Source organism: Lonchura striata, chromosome 5, assembly GCF_050655825.1.
Source record: "Lonchura striata isolate lonStrDom1 chromosome 5, ASM5065582v1, whole genome shotgun sequence".
In the NCBI taxonomy this organism is placed as follows: Eukaryota; Metazoa; Chordata; class Aves; order Passeriformes; family Estrildidae; genus Lonchura; species Lonchura striata.
The window spans coordinates 12115193-12142675 of NC_140707.1; the positions used below are offsets into that span (position 1 = coordinate 12115193).

Sequence of the window (27483 nt, forward strand, 5' to 3'; positions counted from 1 at the left end):
ATTTTATTTAGCATCAAAATGCTAAACATTTTGATTTTGGAAGGGGTTTTTGGCTCAGTTTAAAATAAATTAAGGTGCATTCTCGTTACGTAGCTATTCTAAAGGAAACATTCATCCTATTGCTCATTTTTTACAGTAATTCCTACAATATGGAGTGCTGACTGGAAATCACACATCACAACTCCCTGCATATGCATTAGTGCTTCCTACCTAAAAAAACCCCACCAAACACAATGATTTTCCCTAAGATATAATCAGGTAATAATAGGATACTGGGATTGATGTTTCCTTTGGCTGGAAGACACATGAGATCCTGAGCAGTGGCTCTGCCCAGGGCAGAAGTTAATCCATCACATTCAGTAGAAAGTTCAAGTATTTTTAAGGCAGAGGATAAATGGGAGGATTACCTGAAATGGGAGCTGTGACTGATGGCTGTATAGGATAGGCCTGCTGAACAAATGGCTTGACGCTGCAATAAAGAGATACACAAAAATCACACACTGTGCCATCCGCAGCAAATTCCATCAGAGTCACACAGAATAGGAAAATAGGTGGCTGATGGCCTTTCCCCACAAACATATCTCTTCCTTGCAGAGCATATTTAACAGACAGCACAGAGGAAACAGAGAGGATGAGAATTACACCAGGGCTGGGCACTGCTGGGACTCCCAGAGGACACTGAACTATGGGGACCAAAAGGAGGGTGCCCATCCCATTTTCAGCCTCAGTTTTGAGGTTTGGGATCCCTCATAACCATTTGAATGTGAGTTCACATCACTATAAAGGCTCTTTCTTTCCCTAAAACTATCACTGACTCCTTTTTGGAAAAATTTGCAAGTTCTTGCTTCCCTGATCTTCAGAGTGCACAAGCCACCCTTCACACTGCATAGAGAAACAAATTTGAATTTTCAGACTTACTCTTGCGAGGATCCAGGCTGCCCCGTTTGAATCATGCCTGGCCAAAACTGAAAGAGGAAAAACAAACAAACAGGCCCACAGTTGTTCTCTTTGTTGGAAGAACTTTGGGTATTTTTGAACAAGCATCATTCCTTTTGCAAACTCAAGTCAAAGCATTAATCCATTCATTCCACCTTATTTTTCTACTGAACATTGTTAGGGAATACAGGGATTTTTTTGGGACTTACCCCAGGTGCCCCAGGAAATGTAGGACGGGGAATTCCTGGCAGGCCCAGCTTGTTGTGAATAGCAGTAGCTGAGACTATCTGAGCTGATGACATTGCTGCCATGTGCTGGAGTGCTTTGTCCTTTGCTGTCTGATCCTTTAATATGACAATTACACGGAGTCTTAAAACACTTGGCACGACAAATGACGTTAAATAACTGCAGCTACAAGCACATAACTAAAAACTTAAAAAGCCACACAGAAAATGCAAAAATAGCAAACCATGCAGGAAAAAAAAAAAAAAAAAAATACAGCACGGAGGCTAACACTCAAACTACCTCAAGGCAAAACCTCCTCTCAGACATGCATGGTAGACCTGAATTCTCACAGTCTGCTCTGCCAACACACAGGAAGCTCTGCGAGAGCAAACTACTGCCCACTTGTTTATCTGGGCAAATTCTGATTTTAAATCAGGCTGGGCTAAACAGAGTGTGCTCCTGAGGCTCAGCTCTGCCTGAAGGATAGGGAGCACTGAGATTTGAGCTCTATCATTTCCATCTAAGAGAAGTCTGCCTTTTGTATTGCGCTGTAAAATGAGAACACAGAACTGCAGCTGACTTGCAAACAGGGACAGTTTTCTTCATGCTTAGAGACATTTTGGATTCAGCTTTACGACAAGCATTTTGAAAGTTAGGTCACAAACACGTAAATGACATCTTAAATTTTCAATTGTGGCATTTTACTGATTTACAGTGTTCCCACAGAAAGCTATCAGCCATAAAATTCCTGCTTTTTTCAAGCACACAGGAACGACTTTAGGAGAAGGCAGGTTGTTATTGGTGACTTGTATTAGAGCAGCACTTGGAGTTCCAGCCACTGCCATCAGGTATGGTCACAGGACAGAAAGGGAAGGCCTCTTAATGCAACAGAGTTAACCAGGGGGTGTCTTAGGTCAGGAAAAGTGAGTAAACAACAGCCTGTTACACGCTGGTAAAGCAGGGCTCCTCATCCAGAAGTACTGGATTAATAACCACCAATATTTAGGTGTGTCACTTAGAATGAAGGAACACAAACAGTATTAGGCAAGGATGTTTTGGGGTGTTTTGTTTTTTTTTTCTGGTTTTGTTTTACAAGCAAAGTAGCAAGCATGCTGGCAAGAGGTGCATGCTCTTATGTATGATATATGACTTTGCACATATGCTCCCTCCAAAGCTTGTATGTAGTAGTACTATAGGTCAGCAGTTTCTTCCTTTGAATAGCTCCTTTAGAAACAGCACAGGCTGAAAGTACAGGAAAAGCTAGCCAAAAAATTCTGCCAAGCACAGCTAAGGTACATAATACTTGGTTTAGTCAAAATACTTACCATGCTTGTTACCTGGATACAACAACAAACAGTTTATTAAAATGCTTGTGTAGAATAGCAGACTCTTAGCAAAATACGAACAAAATAGTAAGAGACAAAGGAAGAGCAGTTTGCTCAACATTAAATATCAGCTTTAAACAAATGCATTCTCTTCACCCAGGGTCTGATTCATTAAAAGGGGGGGAGAGAGGGGAAGATTAAAAAAAGAAGGAAAAAACCCAACCAAACAACAAAACCCTGGGGAGAAACAACCCGCAGCTCCCTGTGTGAAAGCTGTGGATACTGAAAGAGAGGGATTGTTGCTGACTGTGTTTTCCCTGAGCTGTGCAAGGAGTCCCTGTGGGACACAGCCTGGAGAGCAGCAGGTGGATCAGGGCAGGATCTGCCCCAGCATCATCCCCTCTGCACCCTGCAGGGACAGCCCTGTGCTCACCTGTCTTGAGCAGCAGCTCTGACACCCTGGGCTCACCTGTGCTCAGGGGACACAGCCCTCAGTGCAGGGACCAACTCAGTCCTGTCCCAAAACTTGCAGCTTTCCAATGGAACCACAACTAGTTCTCTGGTTAAGAGCTGGAGGTCAGCCCTGGCTCTCAGCCCTGCCTGCCCCAGCAGTGGGAGGGTGGGCACAGGAGGTTTGTGCATGGCATGTTCTCCTGGCTGCCTTTGGATGTCTGCAGACCACCAGGCTAAAGAGATGCTCAGCTGGGTGCTAAGAAGTGGCAGAATCCTGAGGTTCATGCAGCTCCTCAGACCCCTCTACACTCTTGCACAGCAAAAAGGACCCTCCATCATGCAAAGATGAAAGTGAGATGTCCTGAAGCAATATGGAGATCTAGCTCTACCAGATTTCTCTGTTCTACCCTTTTTTTTGTAAACAGGGCTGGCTTGGAAATGCCAAACCATGAGAGTCTCACATAGCCTGCTGAATCCTACCAAAAACCAACATTCAGGGCATCCATGTCCTGTGTGTAAAATAAATTATACGGGAGACATGTGCCTCGGGGTTCTAGTATCCTCCAAAACCATGTGAGTGCTGTTTTTGTGACTACCTTGTTATTTTCCAGATATGCTGGGGCACGACAGGCTCCTCTCCTGCACTGCCTCCTGCCTGCCACCAGCCATGCCTGTGCCACCACAGCAGGATGCAGCCTGTACCTCTGCCAAGAGGCCAAACTCTTCTGGATCCAGTATTAGATGGATCTAAACTAAAGGAAAATTTAAAAGTAAAAGCTTTGTCGGGGCTATTAAAGTCCATTCCTGGGAGTTGAGGTAGGTTATGACTACGAAAATTTTCACCTTGCCTTGCTTTATCCCCCTAAAGTCTCTGGCTAATTCCCTGCTAGTGTTAGTTAGCTCCAGGAGAAGCTGTATTTATTTCTGCCTTGTGAGGCACTGAAACCAACTAAAGTGCATTGCTTTCTGTAATGTTATTGCCATCCAAGGACTAGACTAGGAGCCTGGACAGTCAGCAACAGTTACAGCAGGCAAATCCCACCCTAACAGATGAGCTAAGAAAAAGTTTGAAGATTTACATTTCCTTCAAAATATTCTGGGGAGCTCTTAGTCACCATTACAGCAAATCTGATGATCCCGAATTTTAGAGACAGTGACAGGGATTTTTGGAGGAAGAAAATGTTTTTTCTTTTGTGACATGATATAGTATGTGCCTTCCTTCTTACCAATTGCTGCTTTTCACCCTAGAATGATCTGTGGTTTGTGGGACCATTCATCTCATCCTCTTTGACTGGTTACATTTTCAGGAGGATGGAGAGAAAAGGAAAAACCTTTAGAATGACAGCTCAGAAAGGCAATCCTTGCAACAGGGCTAGTTTTGAGGTTTTCAACAACTCCCACAGAGTTTCCCACTGGTGACAAATCTGACCTGGTACATCAGGCCCTGGAACACACTCCAATGGGAAGTTTCATCTTTTGTAGGCTTAGGAATCTTTGCACAGTGGAAAGATCAGCTTTTCTCAAAGCAACTTTACATTCAGACATGACAGAAATCAAATTCCAAGTCAGATACAGATACTTATGAGGTCCTGGCATTGGAAAAAAGCACCTTTAGCTACTGGTACTCTCGGAGAGCTGCAAGGTTGCCTGTGCTTGGATAATCAAGCAGACTTCGTGGTCTTCAAAAATAAATAGCCACATTTGAAAGCTGTTTATTTAGATTGCAATATCAGCTTGTCTGCCACTTAAAAACAAGTGTATGTTGGGGTGTTTCATGCTGTAATAGAGAGCACTCATAGCCAGGGAGGAATGAGGCTCTCTACCTATCACTGCCAGGCAGCCGCTTCTGCCATGAAACCTGGTAACTGATTAATGACACACAATGGTATTACATCACAGTTTAGGCAGCAAGAGAAGTAATATATCCAATTAAAACGGCAGGGGTAATTTACACAGGCAGATTACAGTAATTACCCAGGTTGGAATTTGGCCAGGACAAATGGGTTAACACCCCTACTCTAAAACAGGAACGTTGTAGGATTTATAATGACTGCAAATAGTTAAGATTTTGATTTCCTATCTTGTCCAAGACAGAAAGGGTTTGGTATTGCTTTCACTTGTGCTGATTTGTAAAGCTGGAATAATTTCTTTCTGCTCCATGTGTTTTAAAATAAAAGTTTGGCCCAGCAAGCTACAAGTCCCGTGCTTTGATTCAGCTTGGGGGGACAGTATCTCCTACTGGATCATTAAATCCTGCTGGAGCTTAAGGTATTCCTTGGATAAGTCCCCTCTGGCCCTGACCTTCTTTGACCCTACTTAATTGATGAGCTCAGATGGGATTGCTGCTGCCCAGGAATGACACTGGAGCACTGAGCAACCCTGCCTTGCCCTCCACTTATAAAAGTTTTCTTCACTGTGGTACAGAATATTGTAATGAATGTTACCAGGGTGAATTTAGAGTGCAGTCAGTGGAAAACTGGTCTAGTTTCACTTCATCCCTAAAATATCATCTCTGTAGGGGAGATCAAGATGTGTTTTAGCTGACTGCTTCTGGCTGCAGTTGCACATGCTTTGTTTTTGGAAGATGTAAGCTCTAAGCAAGAACACTACAACTTTTAATGAATCAGGCCCTTGAGGTTTGCTTTTCACAATTCATTTTGGAATGCAAAATACACAGCTAAATTAGATAATAATAATTTTCCAGTATCATTCAATTATAAATCTTAATATCTATAAAAGCCCTGCATGAAACAAGAGTTTTACATGACAAGCACAAAAGGATTTGTGCTTGGCTTTCTTTTAATCCAACATAAACAGAAGAATAATTCAATCAATCAGTTCAAACAACTTCTTAAGCAAAAAAATAAAAACTGTTATCCTAGAATGACAAATGGGGCTTTGAATATCATGTTATCTATGACTTTAGGAGTAAAAAAAAAAAATCTAAGACAGTATGAAGAAAAGTAAGCACAATAGAGCAGTATTAATACAAGAAGCCCTAAAAACCTGTACCAAAACTTAAAATGCAAAACTTTTCATGTAAGAGGAGAAAAAAAAAACATAAGAAACGACAATTTGTTCACAAAATGGATGTTACAGTAACACTAGCATAAAATAGCTTCCTAATAAGCAATTTTGCAGATGTTATTTCTGCTCAGATCTCATATTGATTCAAATAACCTTTACAATAATTAGCTGTAGCTCCAAAAAGATAAACAAATCATGACAATATACAATTGTTCTGGACAAAAGATAGAGAGCACTTCAGTGTTTCTAGCCCTGATCTCCAATTTGCTTATTATTAGAGAAGACAGGAGTAAATACAAAAGCTGGCTATTTCAGCCAGGCAATAGCTAATGCCAAGAAGAGAATGCGCATTCAAAGCTGTCCCAACTTGCTGCCTAATGAGTAGCAATTAATCCATCTTATTGTATTTCAGAATGCTGAAGACTCCATTCACATCAAAGGGAATTTTTCAAGGCTTTTATCATTGTTCATTTAAAAAAGTATAGTGCTATCTTTAGCATTTTATAATTGACAACAATATTTTCTTTTTATCCCTAAATGCGGAATGTAGAATAATAGATTTAAAAACATGTAATAGATGTGAACTGTAGGCATTTTAATGTGTAATTTTAATTTTTGCCTCTGTCTAATTAATCTTGCACTATTAAGAAAATCTGATCTGAAAGCCTAAGGTAGATGTACATCCTGCTGTGAACACCTTTGCTCTCTGTTTATGTACAGCTTCCAATCCATCTTTTGCCCTGAATGGACAGAGGTGACTTCAGCTCCCTGTCAGTGCAAATGTGGGAAATGCTGTGACCTGACACTGTGGACTGGTGTATTTGACACAGAAACACAACACTGGTGTGCAAAAACTCTGATCTGCCTCCTCCAGCCTCTGCTTGAGAGGAAATGCCACGAAGAGGAGCCACCTTTCAGATCTGTCTCCAAGGTCAACTTTCTCTCAGCCTCTCTTCCCCTTTTCACGAGATTAAATTTCTCTAACTTCAGGAAGATCCTAATGACCTCAGTATATTAAGATTCAAATCTCTAAAACAGGTGTATTTTTCTGCTTCAAAGGGAATTACGATGTATGACATCCCTGGAAGGGCTGGGGGGACATTCTTTACTGGTGGTTTTGAATGGCATTTATGGCTGAAACTTCACTTCCTTGCAGGCTAAGGATCCATCCATCCACAGCAACTGCAGGCACTTCTCATTGAAGAAAAGGGACTTTGCTGGACCAAGCAGACTTTATGGCATGCAGGTGAGATTTCTGTCTCTTAGGAAAGCTTCCAACACTGTGTGTGCAGATAGCTCTGAGATCTTTCCATCCTTGTAGATTTTTGCAGAAGATTAACCCAGGAAGAATTGCCCAAGTCCTCTCCTCTCCAAGAGCAGGTTTCAGACCAAGGCAGGACAGTAAGATCTCTTGGTACAAAACAAACTCAGCAGCTACTTGGGGGAAAAGGGTTATTTGCATAAACACTGTCAAACTAAGAGGACAGGAGTGGGGGCCAATGGGACAGACTGGATCAGACACATCTCAAAAGAAAGTTGACACCAGATGCCTATGGGATTTTTTTTTTTTTTTTTTTTTAAGTACTAACTGCTTCCTTGGATGCCACCACTCATAGATTTTACAAGTGGCAGCTCACTGTTAAAAGGGTGAGTTAGCCTGGGTGGGAAGCATAGAATCATAGAATGGCTTGGGTTGGAAGGGACCTGAAAAATCATCTAGTTCCAAGACCACTGCTGGTGGGACTTTTTTAAAAGTCACCTCCTACTAGACAAGGCTGCTCTATCCAGTCTGGCCTTGAACACTGCCAGGGCTGAGGCACCCACAGCTTCTCTGGGCAACATTTTCCAGAGGCTCACCATCCTCACAGTAATTTTTTTTCCCCTAATATCTAATCTAAACCTATTCTCTTTCAGTTTGAAGCCATTCCTCCTTGTCCTGTCAGTATGTGCTAGTGTAAAAAATCACAAGGGTAAAAAACTGTGCATTTAATCTTCTCCTTGGTCACCCCTTCAGCAGGGAATGCAGACAGCAGGGAATGCAGGACAGCAAGAGCCTGTCATCTTTCTGAGGATATTGATGGGGCTGTTCAGGCTGCTGCCAAAACTGGTCCCTGTTGAAACAGCAAGCACGCAGAGGTGCTGGAATATCTTCCTTTTGCACCAGTGATGTCCTTCTCAGGCAGCTTTTGAAGTCCTCTGCAAACTGCTTTGGAGGGGGAAGTTGGACTAAATGATCTCCAGAGGTTCCTTCCAGTCCTAACTAGTCCATGATTCCGGGTGATTCTGGGTGACAGTGAGCCATACACATGGTTCAACACAGAAATAGTCATTAGAGCGGGCAATAGCACTAACAAAATGTCTGAAGAAGCCAAGTTCCATCTCAGGTTCAAAACCAGCAGCTTCTACCACCTCCAGGGAGCAATTGCAGCAGGCAAGAGCTCTCTTCTTCTTCTTAAGGTAGCTCCCTTCTGGCACCCTCTTACACCAAAGTTTCACCTTTTCTGTGTGGGGAGGAAGGCTGCCCCTTCTCCAGGAGGGACCAGTGCAAGGGGGAAGGTGTCATGCCACAAATCCTGGTTCTCTGAGACCAGCACTGGCCACGTTGAGAAGAAAGAGGTGGGGAGGGCCTGGCTCCTTCACCCTTCCTGGGCACTCCTGAGGCTGGAGGCTGTGCAGGACAAACTGGGGTGGTGTCAGGGCTCCTGAGGAGCTCATCCCACATGGCAGCTCAGGACACATCAGCCTGCAAGACTCACTGGAGGGAGGAGGGCTGGAGTGGCTTTGGTCAGCAAGGACAGGGGCCAGCAAAGCTCTGTCACCTGTGTGCATTCTGTCCCCACCACGGTGTCACAGAGAGGTGAAGAAAATGCCCCTGCAGAGTGTCGGGGCTGGAGCTGGGGGATCTTCCTGACACCATCAGTTCCTAGCAGTGAAATGGCAGCTGCTCCACTTTCCACTCAGCACTGCGGGAGCTGCAGCCCATGGGCAGGTGGGAAAGGGCAACAAGGCTTGAAGCCCTTACAAAATATTTTGTTGTCCAAACAGCTCTTCCCTTCTTCTGGCAACTCCTTAAAATCTCTATTTACTGCAAATATCATCTAGACTAGATGAAATATTCTTAAGGTTTGGCTGTCTCTTTGTTCTCTGGAAATCTTCAATAAAAGTGCAGCAGGTGCAGTACTTAAAAATGTTTTTTAATGCTTTAAGTCTTCACATTTTAAGGTCTTTTGGGCATTCAGAAAGGGAAATATTTTAGAGCAGTAAATCCAATTATTGTGTTTGACTCCTAGGCCTGTATTTGGTACCTACATGGGCTTCCTGATTTTTGCAGCCCTGAGCTCTCACCAGTCCTCTAAAACTCTAGGAGCTGCTGGTGCTGAGCACCTCTGAAAGTAAGGTCACCTACTTACATACTTAATTTTAGGCATCAAGGCTTGACAATTTGAGCTTAAAATGCTACATATCTCTGTATTATTGCACCCTTGGTTAAAAAGCAGTACGTTTAAGTTGTCTTAGTTGTTCTTTACGAACCCCAACTGCTCAGCCAGTGCAGCTAAAAAGCCAGCCACCAACAGCCAGACAAGCTTGCCAGCATGCTGCCCATGAAAAACCCAGTGCTTCTGTCAGGGAGGCCTGTTACAAAGGCCTGTTATTTAAAAAAAAAAAAAGAACTGTTATTCCTACACTGCAGTTCCAGGATGGGGGTGAGCATCTGTAGTGCTCACCGCTCAGGACCAGGAAAGCACTGCCCAAAATGTTTTGCTTTCCAGCTGGAAAAAAACAAAACAAAACGTGATTTGTTCTCATATCTGGGTGAAAAAAAAAAAAAAAAATCCACTCACATTAAAAGGAGGGAGAAAAAAAAAAAAGTTCCTTCACTTTTTATTAAAAAAGAAATCGACAGCAAAAACTGCAAAACTCCCTCTTCCACTTTTAAATGGTGTGGGGAAAAAACCCAAAAAAATCTCAATATTTCTGCTGGAAAACTTGAAAAACAAGCAATCCAAGAAACCCCTATTCAGCATTTCCAGGAGGTTCTTTTCAGCCTTAGAATATATTTTATGGAAGGCAGAGAAAACGGGGACATGTACAATTCATCATGTCAGATTAAGCAAACATACTTAATATTCCCTGAACAGGGCTCTGACTGAGGCTTTCCAACGATTAAATGTCAATAATTTACTTTAAAAAAAATTAAATTTCAGGGAATCTTGTAAATAGTGCGTCACTTGAGGTGATACTAGTTTGTAGTCTAGAAACACCATAGAGCAATCTGGATAAGCTGTGCTCTCTGGCACTTGGAATAAATTATCTGGTATAAGTAATCTTGGTATCAGTTCAGAAGCACAGACAAAAAACATTTGGGAATAGAAAACAATTACCATGATTACTCCTCTGGGGAAAAAAAAAAAAAAAAAGAAAATATAAAAAGCATCTACACAACTATGCAAAACCCCTGTCTACTTAAATGCACTGCTAGGACTCAACTGTTAAAAAGTAAAAGAAAAAATGGACTAATGGGTTAAAAATGAGGTTTAGGTGCTGAGCTGTTACAAAGAGGAGTTCACTTGGCATTTAGACAGTGTTAAAACGATGTTTTTAATGTGGACGCTAGTGCAGGACCCGGGGATTAAACACAAAGAGACGCAGACAGCTCCCACATGCAGGAAAAGGAGGTTACAGGCACAGCAGCCCCAGCGCTCGCCCATCACCGCGGGGAGGAGGAAGGGACAGGCATAGCAACCACAAGCCCAAAAGCAGAAAAGCGCATACCTTCAGCTTGGAATGAAAATCACGAGATTTCCTTCTGGCAAGAACCTGAATGTGACTAGACACCTGCAGGGTAGGGGAAGGGAGGAAACAAAGGAAAAGCCTGTAACCATGGAGATGAAAAGCCCCCTACAACTGGGCAAGCCAAACGTACCTTAATGGCGGCTTGAATTTCTCGAACTTTCTTTCTTGCTAAGACCTGTATGTGACTAGACACCTACATTGTTCAGGTTTATAGGGGAAAAAAAAAACAACAAACAAAAGAAAAACAAAAAGCAAATCAAATTTTAAATGTCTATTTTTTTCTTAAAAAAAAAAAAAAAGAAAAAAAAATTTCTGAGGGGAGGAAGTTATTTGCATCTTCAGTAAGCTCTGCTGTTAAAGATACCACATTCCCAGCCAGATACCAAGCTCTTAGCACCAAGGCTTAACAATAGAGGTCAAGTCACTGCAGTGACTTGATTAAAGAAATAAAAAAAAGGAGAAAGGAAAAAAAAGTATAACCCACCAGGTTGCGCATCCAGCTACAAGAGAGAAGACACAGCTCACAGCTGGACGCAGCCCACGTGCTTTGGTACTTCTCCCATCCATGCCCAAGCCCTGAGCTCTCATGTGGGGAGCCCAAAGGATTTCCACCCCATCTGCTGGGGATGCAGATGCCCACTCAGACCATTTGCCACTAGGCTTGAGACGTAACTTGGCACCAAGAAATTTTATCCATTATTTATTGCGCTCTGCAGCTCCAGTGAAGAGATTCAGGCTGCATTTTGAGTCCACTGAAATGCTTTAAATTCTGGCACAAACGATAAAATACTGGCACAACAAAGGTCCCTGAACTCCTGCTGGTTTCCTTAGTAATCTCAGCATCAAGTCTGCCCACAAAACATTTGTGTAACTGGGGACCAGCAACTTGACATCAGCTTGAGTGATGCCCAGGTCTAGCCCCCAGTGGTTTTGCTCAGAAATTTGCGCAAACCCAGTCCTACACTACACCAGTTACTGGTCAGATGTTGCTGCTGTGAAAGGTCTGGGTACAAATGCACATTCCTGTTTACCCAGGGAAAAACTGAAATCCATGCTGCTGCTGCTGAGGGTTTTAATGATGCTGCCCAGCATCACTTGGTGGCAGTCAGCATCCTTCAGCCTTCTGTGTGAAGGTTTAAAACCTAAAGTGATGGCAAAAACCACTAAAGGGAAATCTCTGAGTCTTGTTTGACCCAGGATATAACACATTAGGTGGTGCACATTTTTCCTACAGTAGTTACAATTCCTGTCTAGGAAAGAACAAAGCAAAAGAAAAGGAGAAACAATGATTTCCTCCTCTGTAAGACTACTTTGTGACAATAGTACCAAAAAGCCTTTATTTTAGTAGGGAAGCAAACCATGATGCATCAATGAGCACAGTCCCTGAAGGCCACCTTCGAGAAGCAGCTCAGGAACCAGTTTGCAGTAATTCAGAGTTATACTGCTGCTTACTGAGCGATTTTGCAAACACCTAGACTGAGTTTTCACACATTCATTTGCTTTGCTTTCAGTGGAATATTAGTGGTGTTAAATATACAAAAAGAACAATCGTAACATTTAATCGCTCAGTTAGAACTCCACAAATCAACTTTTGTAAGCACTCAATTTAAAGTGATTTATGCATCACTACAGAGGGATGTACAAGTATGGAGGCAGAGATTGCCACCCATCACAGCCCTCCTGCTTTCTTGGTACATGCTGGCCAAGGATCTAACCCCAAGCTCTGCATTTTGACTCCCGAGGAAACTTTATGATCCCAGCATAACTTCCAACTCCTGGAGCTCCCCTGGGCAAGGCAGGACAGAACTGGGGACTCTGCCTTCAGTTTGTGACTTCTTTGCCAGTCTTTGGTTTGCTCCTTCTCCATGTTCTCCTCCTTTCTGATGCTTTTTCCATCCCTCGCACACATGCTTTCTTCCTGACTGCCAAGGGACACCACCCAGGGTAAAACAGCACCCAAAGTCCTTCAAATCCCAGCTTTGTGTGCAGCTTTGTTGAGCCAGTGCCACCTTTCTCTGCACTGCAGGACATGCACAGCATGCACACGGGCAAGCCTCTGCCTGCCCTTTGTCACACACGTGCAGGGCCAGGAGGGGAATCTCACACCTGGCGTTAAAGCAAGGGACTTCTGCCATTTGTGGAGTGTTTTTAAACAGTGCAGTAACCACTGCATAAACTACACACAAACTGTGCTTTCTGCAAGGCTGCTGATTGCTGTGAATGTCATGAATTAAAGGATTTAGTAATATGAGATGAATTAATGGTTATGTGGTAATCATCTGAAAAAAAACTTAAAGCAGCTTTGAAGTTTATTCAGACTCTTGCATGAATGAAAACCTACCATGGTCAAAGACCAGGAGCCTGAAGGCTCTTGGGGAAATTTTAAAATTAATTTTATGTCCTGTAACAACTACTGGCCATAAGCTGAGAGCACAACTATGATTAGTTCATTTTTATATATTTACTTCTCATATCCAAGAATCATAATCTCTATTATAACGCTAAATTCTCTTAACTTTTAAGAAGTGCCATTATTTGCCATCTCAAAATAATAATTCTATTATAATATTATATAGACAAATTAGTCACAATGTTTTACAGTTTTGCTTCAACTTTTGAAATTTTTTTTTATGAAATGGGGGGGATGATATCTTCATTTACAGACAGATTAATAAAAAATGAATCTTCACACCACCACAACATAAACCCCGGAGTTTTAAATATTCTCTAAACATCGTGTATTTAATCTGAATAGTGAAGTCAATACATCATCCCATCAGAGCTGAAGCACAGACAGCCACTGCAGCCAAAAATGCCAGGTTTTGTCATTCATTGACATGCATACTTCCCCACTGGGTTATTTTACCTGCTTCCTGGTCCGTGTCTTCCCTGTTCTAAGTTTGATGTATCTGGCTATCAATTCATTCCTACCTGAAACAAAGAAAAATTCATGGTAAGGGACAAGCAACATCACACCCAGGAACGCCATCAAAATACCACATTTGAACACGAGCTCCACACATATCAGGTTTGTTTTCCTGGCAAACAATTTGCCAGCATTTCTCATTGTTCACCAGTTTTTCTCTCCATCTCCTCTTCCATTTTTGCATGTGCCACAGGACCTGTGCAGAGCAGCACGAGTTCAGTGCCTGCCCACCAAAGTCCCGCAGCAGTTTACAGGCAGAGGGGCACCTCCTTGGCCAGCAGCAGTGCCCAGCATCATCTCTCACTGGAGAACCTCCCATCCTGGGGCTCACACAAGGTCTGGGCTCCTCTGGTTTTGCTTCCAGCTGCTCCAGGTGTTTGTTGTTCCCCTGGACTCCTCTGGGGAGGAGTGGCTGCTCTTGAGAAGGTAGTGTGCTACCTGAGCCTAAGTGCCAATCACCCAGATGTGCCAGCTTCTCTCCAAGCTTTAATTCTGCAAGGAGAACAGCAAAACCTGTCCTTCCTGCCAGAAAGGCTCCTCCAGAGATGGAAATCATTGTCCCAGGCCAGCAGGTTATCAATCAATCAGACCCTTAACTCTGCTCGCAGTGCTGATGTTCCTGTGGGAGCAGGGCCCATGAACACGGTGGTTTGTTATTCACAGCTCTGTTTCTCTTGGAAATGTGAAATACTTCCAAGTCTCTAAAATGGCTATTTGACTCTTCTTCAGTCACACACTATGCTACCTAATGCAAACTAACATTTTCTAACCAAATAATTTCCTTCCTAAGTATTGCTGACACGGAAGATAACACAAGTTTTATGTGGTGTCCTGTTTATTTTCACTTCAAATTATGTTTCTTCTCTATGGGTTGTAATAACTTAAATATACTTGTTCAACAAGTTCTAAGTTACAGAGCTATTTGCATTCAGCACCGGGAAAAAGTAGCCCGTGTGTAGAAAATGAGAAAACTGATTTAGCAGTGAGCTGAAAATGGGGAGGTTAAGAAAATAGCTTGTCACCCACCAAGCTATTTTGAAGTGGATGAGTACATAGCCAGGGAATGCAGAAAATTATTTTATCAGCCAGAGCTTCAAACCCTTACAGCTTTAATATTGTGGGGGAGAGACGGGAAAGTTTTGAAGTAGCCTGCATATGTTTGAAGTGCAATTTGTTGACTCAAAGACAGAACACATTTAGTCAAACTAGACTTTTTCTTCAGTCTCCCCTGTGAGCCTTATTTTGTATCAAATGCCTCATGGTTCCTGTCTCATGTTTGCTGAATGGGTACCAAAACATGAAATATTAACGTGCTTCAGAGCAGAGCTGCTTTTTTGTTTTGGTCTGGACTGTGTGCCACATTTCCCTGGTTTGTAACTCTCCAGCAGGTCTCTTCAGGACAAACTTCAAGAGGTAAATTTTGCGTGAGCAAACAGTTACACAAACCAGCCACATTTCTGCACACAAATGAGGGATTTCCGCATGCAAACGGAGGAGCAGGTAGTTACTCATTTCATGCAAAGGCTGAACACGAGTTCTGCAGCCTGTTGAGCTCACAAAATACTTGCCATTTGAAGTGAACAACTTTGTGGTTTTTGGGGTGAAACCAGGGAATGTTCCACCCCTGTATCCCCCTGGTCTTGTGTCCTTTCTCATATCCCAAACAGAAGCCTGCAAGGGCAGCCCTCTGTGGCCTGGTGAGATGCAGAGATCACCACATTCCTGCAATCACCAGTGTGATAGGTGGTATGGACATTTTCCTATTTCTAAATGCACATTTTGATTTAACTGGGGAATGCCCCCCTCCAGAAAGTACCTGCTTTGCACACGCTTAAGTATGTGCACACATGAATATCCAGAATGGGTGTTTTTGCTGCAACAATATTGTTAGGTTGTTCTGACCAGCAGCTGGTGACTGTGCAAGGTCAGTGATGCTACAAGGTGATGTAAAGGATGTGATGCCATCTCTTGTCCTGCTGTCTGTGCTGCAGAGGTTTCAAATACCTGGGCATAGCACAGGTCACTCCAGCCACCCCTTGCCCATTAAGGCATCCTTATGCAGCCCCAGGCCACAACAGAGGTTCCACAGTTCTCCTCCCAGACAAGACAGCTAAAAAGCTATTTTAAAGGAAAGCTCAGGTTCCCAGGCAGCCATTTGACAGGAAAAGCATCTTTATTAAAACACCAAGCACTGAAAGTCTAGACTGTATGGTTGAGTGCTGTCTCTGGTTGAGCCCCAGTCCACCCATTAAATACTCTGGCTTCACTCACAGGGGGTTTCTGTAGCCATACCCAGCTGGCCAGGGCTATGACTAACAAGATTGCAGTTCTGGCAAGTGACTGCTTCCCTTAAGCTGAAGGTTACCCAGAGCCTAACTCCAGAACAACAGGGTGGAATAATTTGCCTTAACTTGCAGGGAGGAGGAACTCCACAAAGAACCATAAAAAGTGGCTGAGGTAAAAGCCTAAGACATGCTTTCCTTACCATCATGTTTTCAACACAGAAAAGACACACGCATCAGGTTTACCCAGAGCAGGAGATACTGAAGGCTCACTAAATACCTCCCTGGCCACAGCAATCTGAAAAGACATAAATTCTTTCTTGGGCTACCAAAAGCCATAAACACAAACAGAAGCACTGCCTGACATAAACAAGATAGATACCTCCAACTAAAAGTTTACAGCTTTAATGTTATCTAACAAACACTGGTGCTCCTCTTTACCAGCTCTGACAGATAGGGACAGAAATTATCTTATCTCCAGATCAACTGAAGTCCAAAGAGGCTTTTAAAGAAAGGAAAGCTTAATAATACTAAAAACACCCTTTTCTGTTCATGGGAATGAGAAGAGACTGAAACAAAAGGAGGCTCATGGAACTTTACCTGGCCATTAGAAACCTTAGGGTGAAAAATGCTCATTAATAAATAGATCTGTTTTCTCTAGAAGAGCTCAGCTGTGGAAATACTTTCCATACACACCCTCCCTCTGTCTCCTTGTCATATATATCTGGGAAATTGCCTGGCAGAAGAGAAGAGGTCAGATTTATGAACTGTAAATTTTCAGCTCTTTTTTCCTGTCATTTGCTGTGACAGTCTACTTTGAATGTTTTGGTTCACATATCAAAGAGAGGCATGTGGAGGTGCCTGGTTAGATAAAACATCTTCACAGCGCAGGAATCTTTTCCAAGGATCTTGCAAAGATCAGGAGAGGACCACAACAAATATTTTACATAGGGTGCTTCTTTCCCCATTAATTCAGGCTTTATCTGTCATGCCCTTCTGTGTTGTCAGTGCAATTGCAAACTATAATTTTCCCTGAACTGATGCTGAGGAAGAGGCACTTTGTGCAAAGGAACATATTTTTCCAATCACAGCATGGGGTAAAAAGCGAGTTCAGCTAGAAAACAGTGCAGATGCTAAAAGCCTGCGAGGCTTTGTGGACAGCCAAAGCTCTCAAAGTTCTACTGTGGCCCCTCCAAGGGCACAGCCGAGTCCCCAGGGCAAACTCCAGCCAAGCCTTGGCACAGAGGCTCCCTCCACCTTCCCAATCCACTGCCCCATCCCTAGCACCATCACCCTCAACAGGGGAGTGTGTGGTGATCCTGGACACCTCTCGGGCAGCAGGGAGCTGCCACTTCTGTTCCCCTGGCTCCAAACAAGTGGGAGCAGCTGCAAAGTGGGGCAGCTCCCACCTCCTCATCCCGGGGCAGGCAGTTGTTGCTCTAACAGAGGGCCCTTGTGCAGGGAGCCCTTTGCAAGAACAGCTTAAAGCAGCCAAGCATCAGCCCCCACAAAGGTCTGTGTGAGGCTCCCAGCTTCGCCCTTGATGCTAAGGGTGTGTTTATCCCCAGTTAACCAGCACGGCCCTCAAAAGTGAAAATCCACCCCTGACTGAGGAAGGTGTAAATGGCAACCCCTTCACGGGCCAGGAACGGCACCAGCACCTCTGCAGGGGAGCCACCAGAGCACCACAGGCAGCTCTACCAGCACCTGTGGACATGCTCTTGGCCACACCGTGTCCCTTTCCTGTGTCCTGGCCATGGGCATCAGCGCTCAAAGCCAGGCAGCAGGGCAGGGAGCTGGTGCATCACATCTCTGAGCAGCCGTGAGGCCAGCGGCTGTCTTTATTTAGAACATTAATGACACAAATTAAACCTCTGCCCTCCCAGCTCCCAGTCATAGGCACTATCCAAATGGGATAAAAATAGGCCAATGTGGGAAATAAAGTCAGATAGCAGCTTGAAAATGAACAGAAGTTTTCATACTCAGCCACATAATGCGAGTAACAACCGAATAGAAAATCCTATTTTTTTCAGATAATGAAACAATATGAATCTCTTTAAATTCTACAAGACTGTAGCTCAGAACAGGTATTTCCTATCCTGACTGAGAAGTCTGGGGACAGACCTGCACGATTCCATCTCCCAAATCCTTCTCACAGCCATCTTTACACCGTAACAAAGGTTTGTTCAGCCGGTTTTGGCAAACTCCACTTCTGCTTGGCCTGGTGAAAGCACAGTGCTGCCCATGTGCCTGGGGGCCAAAACTGGAGAGCTGGTGGGACTTTTGCTCCATGAGGAAGCAGCTGTGAGTGCCGTCCTGGGACAGTCCCCATTAGCAGCACCCAGCTCTTTGTCTGGCTCCTGAGCACAAGCTGGATGCAGATCCCAGCCCAGGCACGGACACCATCAGTGGGGATGCGATGCTTTGAACCCTTTCCCCATCAGAAAGTGGGCACGGGGCCCTTGGGCAGCAGAGCTCGCAGCCTGTGGGGGAAAAGCTGCTCCTCATGGTGCTCAGCCCCAGCACTTTTCCGCTCTGTTTTGCTGGCAGAATATCCGGCTTTGGGAGATCTCGCCTCAAATTCGGCAGCAGCGCTTTCCAAAGGCGCCTTATAGCTAAACCGGCTAACAAAAAGCCTCTTGTAGATAAAAGAGTTCTGCGAGTCAACAACTGGCTGAGCAGTTTAAACCCCTGAGTAAGGCATCCTCTATTTCAACATTATAGGCAAATCTAATTTAAGCTTTTAAAAATATTACGGGCAGGTGTTTAAGTGGCGGGCACACTGGGCCGTGCTGGGCTGGAGGGGGCTGGGCGCTGCTTCCCAGGCGGGCAGCATTTTGTTCAGCCAGGCTTTCTGCAGAAGGGCCACGTGATGGAGGCCAAATAAACAGCATCTGGGGATTTTCAATTACAGACCTTCACCCAGCATGCCTGCACTGTAATCTCTACCAGATGAGGCTCAGGCCTCACTATTTTCAATAATTCACACACTGTGTACACATAACATGACAATAAGGGCATTCATGCAACCGCCTGATTCGCACATCAAAGCTCCCAAATGGCCAGCTGTAAGCATGCTTACTGCTGAATAATTCATTCTTTTCACAGGCTTGAAAAAACGCTCAGCGGGAGTTGGCAAGCTTGTGTTCTTTCCTGTGTGGTATGCTAAACTCAAATTTTGAAAGAGGTACAGCCCCAGTAAAAAGAGTCAGAGATACAACTATTTAAATGTGCATATGCGAGCTTTCGGATGGCTGCTCACAGAAAAAAAAAAAAAAAAGAAAGAAAAAAAAAGGAGGAAAAAGCAGCTCTACATTTCCAAGTGGATAGTGGAGATAAGAGGAAATAACCTACATGTCCTCTGAGGCAGGTGGTTAATAGAAATAAAATGATAAAGCTGTTTTCTGGCTGGTAAAATATTTTTAACGCATATTACTCCAGGCTAAAAATCTTGGCTATACCTGACACATAATAGTCAACAAGTTCAGCAGACTTGAAATTTCCTCACACTTAGCACACATTTTCTAGTAGATGGCAAAGAGCAGTTTTGTTAAGACTAACACACATGAAAAAGGCACAGAAACACCAGAGCTAATTCTATAACTTCTATTTACTGTTCTCACCAATATGGGTTGAATACTAATTCCTACATGATATTTTAACAACTTCAAACTTGCAGCTGTGTCTCTGAACATTTAGCTTGCAACAAGAGAGAGTGTTCCAGATTTTGTAATACTTTGACTTAACACAACAGAACCATCATTTCTTTAGGAGATTAAAAAAAAGGGAGAAAACAGAAGGGTCTGCTTCATAATATCAAGTTTTCTTGACTGTCAATCAGTGCCTGAACCAGCAGGATCAACTAGTCATGACCTCTCCTTATAGCAAACACATGCTGCTTACCAGCTGTGGGCTGTGTTTTTTACATCCTTTTCTCTATCATTCAGAATGGCTTCCTCCTAATCACAATAATCCCAAAAGTGCTAAAACATATCAATCGTCCTCTAAGCCCTGCCTACAAAAGGCCAGCCGTCCGACCTTTATGGGCTTGTCCAACAGCAGCTGATACTTCATTCAACTACAAATCCAATTTAGCAGTTACAAGAGGTTTAGCATCACTGGAAAAATATTGGTGTTGATCCTGCACTCTTAAGTCAGCAAATATTCCTTTGCCATATTGTTTAGCTTTTTCTGCCATATTTACACTTCTGCTGGATTTCCCTGAGTGACTTTAACAACAGCATTTAACCTCTGAACTGGTAATATTTATAGTTGATCAAAGAGTGATTTTTAAAAATATGTTTACCAGAATTGTAGAAACATAAGCCTATTTGAATTCCAACTGTTATAACTCTGAAAAAATCCCCAGCCAACAACCTTTAAAAGCAAACACAGTCATTTCACTCAAAACCGTAGAGCACAGTTTATGTACCAGTTATGCAGGATGTTATTTATTATAGCCCTTTGGGCAAGTTCATGGCAATTCTCTCACTTATGTATTTTTAATTGCCAAGTGAGCCAAGGCAAACACTCCCTTGAGCCCCCCCTACACTTTTTATTTTTCTTTTTTTTTTTTTTTTTTTTTTTCTCCCTATTTTTCTGGAGGTCTTTTTGTTGTTGTTTTTTTCCTCTTTCTTTTTCCCTTCTTTAAGCAGCAGTGTCAGAGGGCTGGGGCCCAAGACACAGGCAGGTCTCACAGTCACCAGGGAATGGGTTAGGAGCAAAAAAAAAATTAACTGTGTGTCTTCAACTTGTTGGAGCTTGCTGGGGCTCTGAATCCTTTGGAAGCCAAGGTTTGGCTCAGAATTTAGGTAAGGACCATGCACAGAAGTGGCCACACAAGGACAGGACCAGGAGGGGACAAATACCTCAGGGCTCCTAAAATGGGTTTTAAGGGCTGCCCCAGTGGGCTGTGTGTATGCACACACACAAAAAACTACAATAACCCACTTGAATATTATTATACACAAATTAACTGCTTGCAAGGCACACCCTAACTGGGCTGCCCAGGAGGAGAGAGGAAAGAAAATATCCCAGAAACAAAACAACCTAAATAATCCCTTCAGATGCTAATGAGCGAACAATTACAATGACTCATTTAAGTTATATCATAATGATACTTCCAAAGAAAATAACTTTTTGTGTATTGTATTAAAACCAACAACAATAAAACGATCCCAGATTGAATCAAGACCACAATTTACTTTACACAGCAAAAGGGAAATGACCTAATAGTAGCACAGAAAGATATTCTCCTCATGTCAAGTCTTAATCTTTGGGTTGTATCCCAGCTTCAGTTTTAGAGAAAACAATGAAAAAGACCCATAGACACATCTGGTTCAAAAGTATTCACTGACATTAATGCAATGCATTAGATTCTGTTTGGCAGGTCTTCATGCTGGGAAATATTCCACATAAGCAATGTTTATTAATTTTCTTCTGATTTTTTAAAAACAGAGGCAGAACATATTTCAAAAAGAAAGGAGTGATCCAGAGAGCTCTCTGAATATTCATTAATTAATATTTTGTCAGTGTCACTTGTCTCAACAAAAGAAGGTTTTACTATTTACTCTAAGGCCCATTTAATTAAAATTTATATGCTACAAAAATACATGGTATGGTTTGTTTTTTTTTTCCCTAGTAATAATTTTCTACTTACAATAAACTGTATTTTACTGCAATCAAAAATGCATTTCAAAACAAATAGTAATTTTTAGGCTTCAGAATATACAAAGAAATCCCCACAGGAGAAAAAAAAAAAATCCTCAAACTTTGACCTTTGCCATATCTCTGGATCAGCTACAGATGTTTAGTAGATTATACAAAAACCTCGATGTCCTTAATCTGACATTGTGGGGCTTTTTCCCCTGCTCTGATAGGAATTGTCAGTAACCTCTCTGCAAAACCCCCGTGTGAATTCCACGTGCAATTCTCGGGCTGTTTTCCGAGGGGGCTGCAGCTTCTCAGGGACAGGAGCAGCTCAAGAAAGGAGCAGACTCTTGCCCAGTGCTGCTGACAGAAAGTCTGATTTGGACAGGAATCCTTCAAACACACAGACAATGGGGCTGGCTGACCTGTCATGCATGATGGATGAGTTAAGGGGATTAAAACCACTATTTGCATGCGAATAGATAAAAATTAGCAAAATAGAATTTCTCAGTAGGTGGCTTCAGTTCTGTTTGTTCTCATAGGCGAAATGAAGTTCATTTTTAAAGGAATTACGACTGTTTAAGTAGCGCTTATTTGCAGAGAAGAAATTCTGGGTGCTGGTTTGTTTCCTATTGTTTATTCTTTAAGAAAGATGCTTTAACTATCACAAAAGTATCCTTTCCTCCACGTGTTTATTATTAGAGCATTACACAACCACAGTGTTCTAACCACTTCAAATGATATTTATACCTTAATGCTTACACATTTCTAAGCTGCATATACCCCCAAGAAAGTGGTTTGAGAGTTCAGGAAGAGATAATCAAAAAGATGAAAAAATGACATTAAATTGTGTGTTGATGCTTCAGTGAGGTCCTGAGGACGAGGCTGTGATTCAGGAACCATAAAAGGCAGATGCTTGAATCACTGCATCACAAAAATTCCTTTTGACCAGATTCATATTGCACACAGTGATGGTACTTAAAAGACTCAGAGATGACTGCACAAAGTGGCCTAATGAAAGGCTGGCCTGACAGAACAGCATTGTATTGTTTATACAGCATGTCCACGAGAGAAATCCGTACGCACAAACGGGCGCACACAGGCAGGCAAGCGGATGTAGGAACTGCAGAAACATCCATGGACCATCCGAGAGCAACCAAGACCTGTCTGTCTGTCAGAGCAGAGCTGTGGATGGAGGTCCTGCTCCTTGCAAGGCTCTCAGAGCCAGGAGCCTCCAGAAAACCCAGCACTTTCTAAAACACACATCCGTGCGCTGCCAAATGCGTTGCTGAACTCTGCCTGTTGTACCAGTGAACTGCAGCCACACCAGGGACACATTCCACCCTGCCCTACAGCAGCACCAACAGAGAGCAAAGCTTTGCAAAAGCAAAGCAAGAAAAGGCACCAAGGAAAGCACATTTCTTCCAGAGATGGCAGTAACCAACAGGTGAAGCCGTGATATACGATTTCTCAGCTCAGCATTTGCTATAAGGAGATTTTTAAGAGAGCAGGTCACTTCTCTCACTCAGTGATGGGGCTCTGGCCACATCCAGAGCTTGTCCAAAACAGGACACTGCCACGTAGTTCCACGCATCCACAGCCAAGAGAACACCTGGTGAGCTGCCTTCATTTTCAGCTCTATGCTGGGATTTCATGCAATTCTTTGCAAAAACTGTTTGTTCAGCTTATGACTTACGTGGTGTTCCTGTGTCTCATGCAGTAAAGATGCTTTATTTTCACAGCAGGTGCAAAGAGGTATTTAAATTTTCATTATGTCCAGGGTATTTGGCCTTGGTTTGTGTTAGATGACAGCTTCTGACACCAGATGGCCCAAGTGGAGAAACAGCGTATGAAAGAGCTTGGGATACATCCAACACCAACCTTGGTTTCCAAGTTATTTCACAGGCACAAAGTAGCATTTTGTGGAGATTTTATAGCTAACAGTGTCATTCTAGTTACAGTACAATAAACATTTTGCACCAATTACGAACCCACAAGAGAGATCTACAGCATACTTGAGTTACAGGGTAAGTAATTTCTTGCAAACTCAGTCTCAAAACATGTTTAAAATTGAGACTCCTTTAACTTTTTTTTCAGCCTAAAGAAAAACCTGTCCATAGTTCCTTTGAATTGGATCAGCTGCCCATTCCTGCCTTCCTGGAGAACACACTGATGTTCGAGATAAATTGGAGGAGAGCAACATTGCTGCACTTCTGAAGGATTCCCAAGACACCAGTCCAAGGGGAGAAAAAGAAACCTTAATGTCATCATACACTCAGGTATCAGAACACCATAAGCTGTTACAGAACAGAAGACATCACTGCTTATTTTGAGGTTCAGCTAAGAGATACAGTATTGAAAAGGTGAGTAATCAAATAATACTGCACCATCATGCATTTTGTTTAAATTTGGAAGTGTTCCTCATAACCTTCCCATTTGTCAGAGATAAAAATGCCTGCCTGGCCCTCCCTGCCCCTCTGCCCCAGGCTCCAGCATCCCACTGTACATCCCAAGCAGGGTAAATTCCATGCTGCTGATTTCATTATTACTCAAAACCCCCATTCATGCCTTTCAAACTCTGCAGGGTTATATTGGAAAATCATAAGAAAATTTTGCTTTGTGTAGCCACCAAATGTTTTAGAACCCTAATATTTGCAATCTTTGTTACTTTTTTTTTTTTTTTTTTTTTTAGTTAAAGTGGTTGCTTTGGTTGATGGGAGGGCTCTTTAAAGAAAAATAATTTAAGGGGTAGGACATGCCAGAGAACAGAAAGAAAATCACAGTTATTTATAATCTTTTTACCACTTATTTGTTTCTATGGTAAATCACTGCTTTCTTTTGCTTCTCAGCTCATGGCTCTACATAACATTTATTCAAAACGTGTACATTTGGAAACCTTTTCTTTGTTTGTTTTGGATAAATGAGTAATGAAGGGCAAACACAGTTTCACACTTAATTCTTAATCCCACTTTCTTTAGGCCTGATGCAGTAGGAGAGAGACTTTACAGGTTGTTTTGTGCCTGGACGTGGGGCTGGAAGAGGAGGCTGGGCTTCCAGCTGCAGCTCTGCCGAGTCCCTGTGCTCCCCTCACAGTTTTGCCTGTTACAGATGTTAGTTCTCGACATATCATGGTGAAAAAGATTCATGAAAGATGCCTGCTCTCCACCCACATCCGTGCTTATCCTATGGAGCAGCCCCAGATAACAGGGGTTTCTACTCCTGACAGCAGCAATGACCATTTCACAAGGAGCAGAAGGGCTTTACTCCTCAGTTCCATCACACTCACAGATTCATTAAGGTTGGAAAAGAGCTCTGAGACCATTAACCCAGCGCTGCCGTGCTCAGCACCAAACCTTGTCCCCAAGTGCCACATCCACGTGCCTTTGGCACATTTCCAGGAGCTCAGGGCTGAGGGCTGGGATTAGGACCAGGATGGGAGCACATGTCCCAGCACAGCCCCCACTTCTGGCAGCTCCAGACACACTGGCAGGAGCCATGAGCAGAGCAGCTTCACACAGCAGAGGAGCAACATTTAAATACACACACACACATCTGGAACTGCAGTCAACATTTATTAATGCAGCTTAGAGATTTCTGCTCCTACCAAAGCTCCCAGTTTGCCCATAAGACTTTATCATCTATTTAGTCTAACCTGCTGATACAGTAATCAGTAATCTCCGGTGCATAAAATCATTTCATTTTTCTTCTAATTGTTGGCACTTCATGCATTCTTCTCTTCCCTCTTCCATTGTGCTGTCTCTCTTAATCTCTCCCTCCCTCTTCAATGGTAAGGACAAGTACCACCAGTCCTTCCCCTTTCCTGGCTCTTTCCAGGATAACCCTCCATTCCATATGGGATCATCCTGGAAGAGCACTTCCCTTCTGCCTCGCCCATAGTGTGCAGTCTCTACATCACAGCAAGTTTTAGGGGTGTTACTGTCTATATATTTCAGTTGTAAAGGCATTTTCCCTGAGGCAGCTGGCAAATCCATCCCAAGCCTGGCCATCACACCACTATCAATATTTTAACACACACAAGGGTCTTGCTACTAAAAGACAAAGAAATGGGCATTGGGTCAGCCAAAGGAACTCCATCTGACATCAGGCTTAGATAGAACATGTGCACAAAGAGAATAAATTAGTGCTGCAGAGACTTACCAAGACTACTTGAAAGAGTGACACCCCTTTCATCTTTGTGAGATGCATATGAATATGTCAGGACTCACCACTCCAGCCACTAAATTGAGCTATAGACTGCTTTTCTGTAAGGACTGGTGGACATGGTAGTGTTAGGTTAACAGCTGGACTCTGTGACCTTAGGAATCTTTTCTAACCTAATTGATTCAGTGAGTCTATGACATAAGAACAAGAAGTAAAAATATACTTACTTACCTCAGAGGCTCACAAATGTTTATATGAAGCTATTAAAAAGCTGAGATTTAAACCAACACATCCATTTAAAAGAAAATGAAAGGCTGTTTCTGGTACAGCTGATGCAGTTATATGTTTTTTGTTGGGGGAAATTTACAGCCACATTATTGCTGTCAAGGAGGGTAGTGAGCCACAAGGATTTCCAGATGCCATGTGTGAAGTTTCTCATTTCCCCTACCATACTAAAGTACATTATCACCCAAACGCAAACAAGCTTTAAAAAGTGTCTGTCACTAAAACACGTGTGGCCCTCTTTCCTGGACTTCAGAGATTTGGGGCTTTTAACTTCTTTGCTTTTTTTTTAAGCCAGATGGGAGAGGGCAGTGCAGCACTGCCAGTGCTGATCACACTGATGCTGACAGCAACGCTTGGGGCTGCACCCAGAGTGAGAGGCACACGCTGCACCCTGTCAGACAGAAACCTGCCTCTGCCAAACAGCAATATTTCACTTGCTGAAAGTCAGGCAAAGGAGGAGAAAAAATGCTGCCACAACATTGCTCAGAGCAGCTGTGAACATGAAAACATTTAGGAGGAACGCAGAAGTCTGCTAGATTTGTGTGGCCAGGCTTTGGCAGTGTGGGGGCTCCAGGGGTGGCTGCTCTGAGGAGCTGGCAGTGGGTTTCTTGTGTCCAGCAGTGACAATGCCAGCCAGGGGAGCTGCCAGTGGGTTTCTTGTGTCCAGCAGTGACAATGCCAGCCAGGGGTGGCTGCTCTGAGGAGCTGGCAGTAGGTTTCTCATGGCCAGCAGTGACAATGCCAGCCAGCTGTGGGATGGACACGCCTCTGGCCAAGGCTGGGCCAGGCAGAAATGGTGGCAAAGCCTCCGTGATAACAGATTTAAGAAGGAAAAAAAGAAAGTGATTGCACTGATGTAATTGCAGTCAGACAAGAGCAGAGTGAGATGTGTGAGAGGAGCAGCCCTGCAGACAGCCAGGTCAGTGCAGGAGGTGCTGCAGGCGCTGGGGCTCAGACTCCCCTGCAGCTGAGCCCTGCAGCCCACCTTGGATCCATCTGAGGAGAGCTGCTGCCTGTGAGATGCACTCACACTGGGGAAGTTCCTGCAGACCTGTCTCCTGTGGGAAGGAGCCCATGCTGGAGCAGGGGAAGAATTCTTCTCCCTAAGCAGCTGCAGAAACAACAAGTGATGAAATGACTGTAACTTCCATTCCCTGTTTTCCTGCCCCTCTGAGGATGGGGGTAGAGCTGGGAAGGAGGGAGGGGTGTGGATAAAATGTTTGTAAGACTTTATTTTACTTCTCAGTATTCTGCTCTGGTTTTATTACCAATAAATTCAAGTAATATCTCTAATTAAAGCCTGTTTTGCCCGTGACAGAAATTGGTGAGCAGTCCCTCCCAGTCCTTAATGCCAACTCATAAACTCTCTGTTATATGTGGGAATCCAGAGCTTCCCTCTGCCTGCCCTGGCAGGTCTGGG

The 27483-nt window shown here is 43.3% G+C and overlaps 1 protein-coding gene across 8 annotated transcripts in view; it reads right to left on the reverse strand.

Moving 5' to 3' along the window:
- Positions 1-27483, reverse strand: part of TEAD1 (TEA domain transcription factor 1) — a 155097-nt gene that overhangs the window by 31277 nt on the left and 96337 nt on the right. For 2 of the 8 annotated variants that reach the window (XM_085579734.1, XM_021527538.4), the window contains 7 exons: positions 13627-13691; positions 10891-10953; positions 10740-10802; positions 2487-2498; positions 1146-1280; positions 919-965; positions 408-469 (listed from right to left, as the gene is read on the reverse strand). In XM_085579734.1, the coding sequence (XP_085435860.1) occupies positions 408-469; positions 919-965; positions 1146-1280; positions 2487-2498; positions 10740-10802; positions 10891-10953; positions 13627-13691 (447 nt within the window). The remainder of the gene's footprint in view (positions 1-407; positions 470-918; positions 966-1145; positions 1281-2486; positions 2499-10739; positions 10803-10890; positions 10954-13626; positions 13692-27483) is intronic. The other 6 variants (XM_085579737.1, XM_085579736.1, XM_085579735.1 and 3 more) reach the window with 6 other exon arrangements.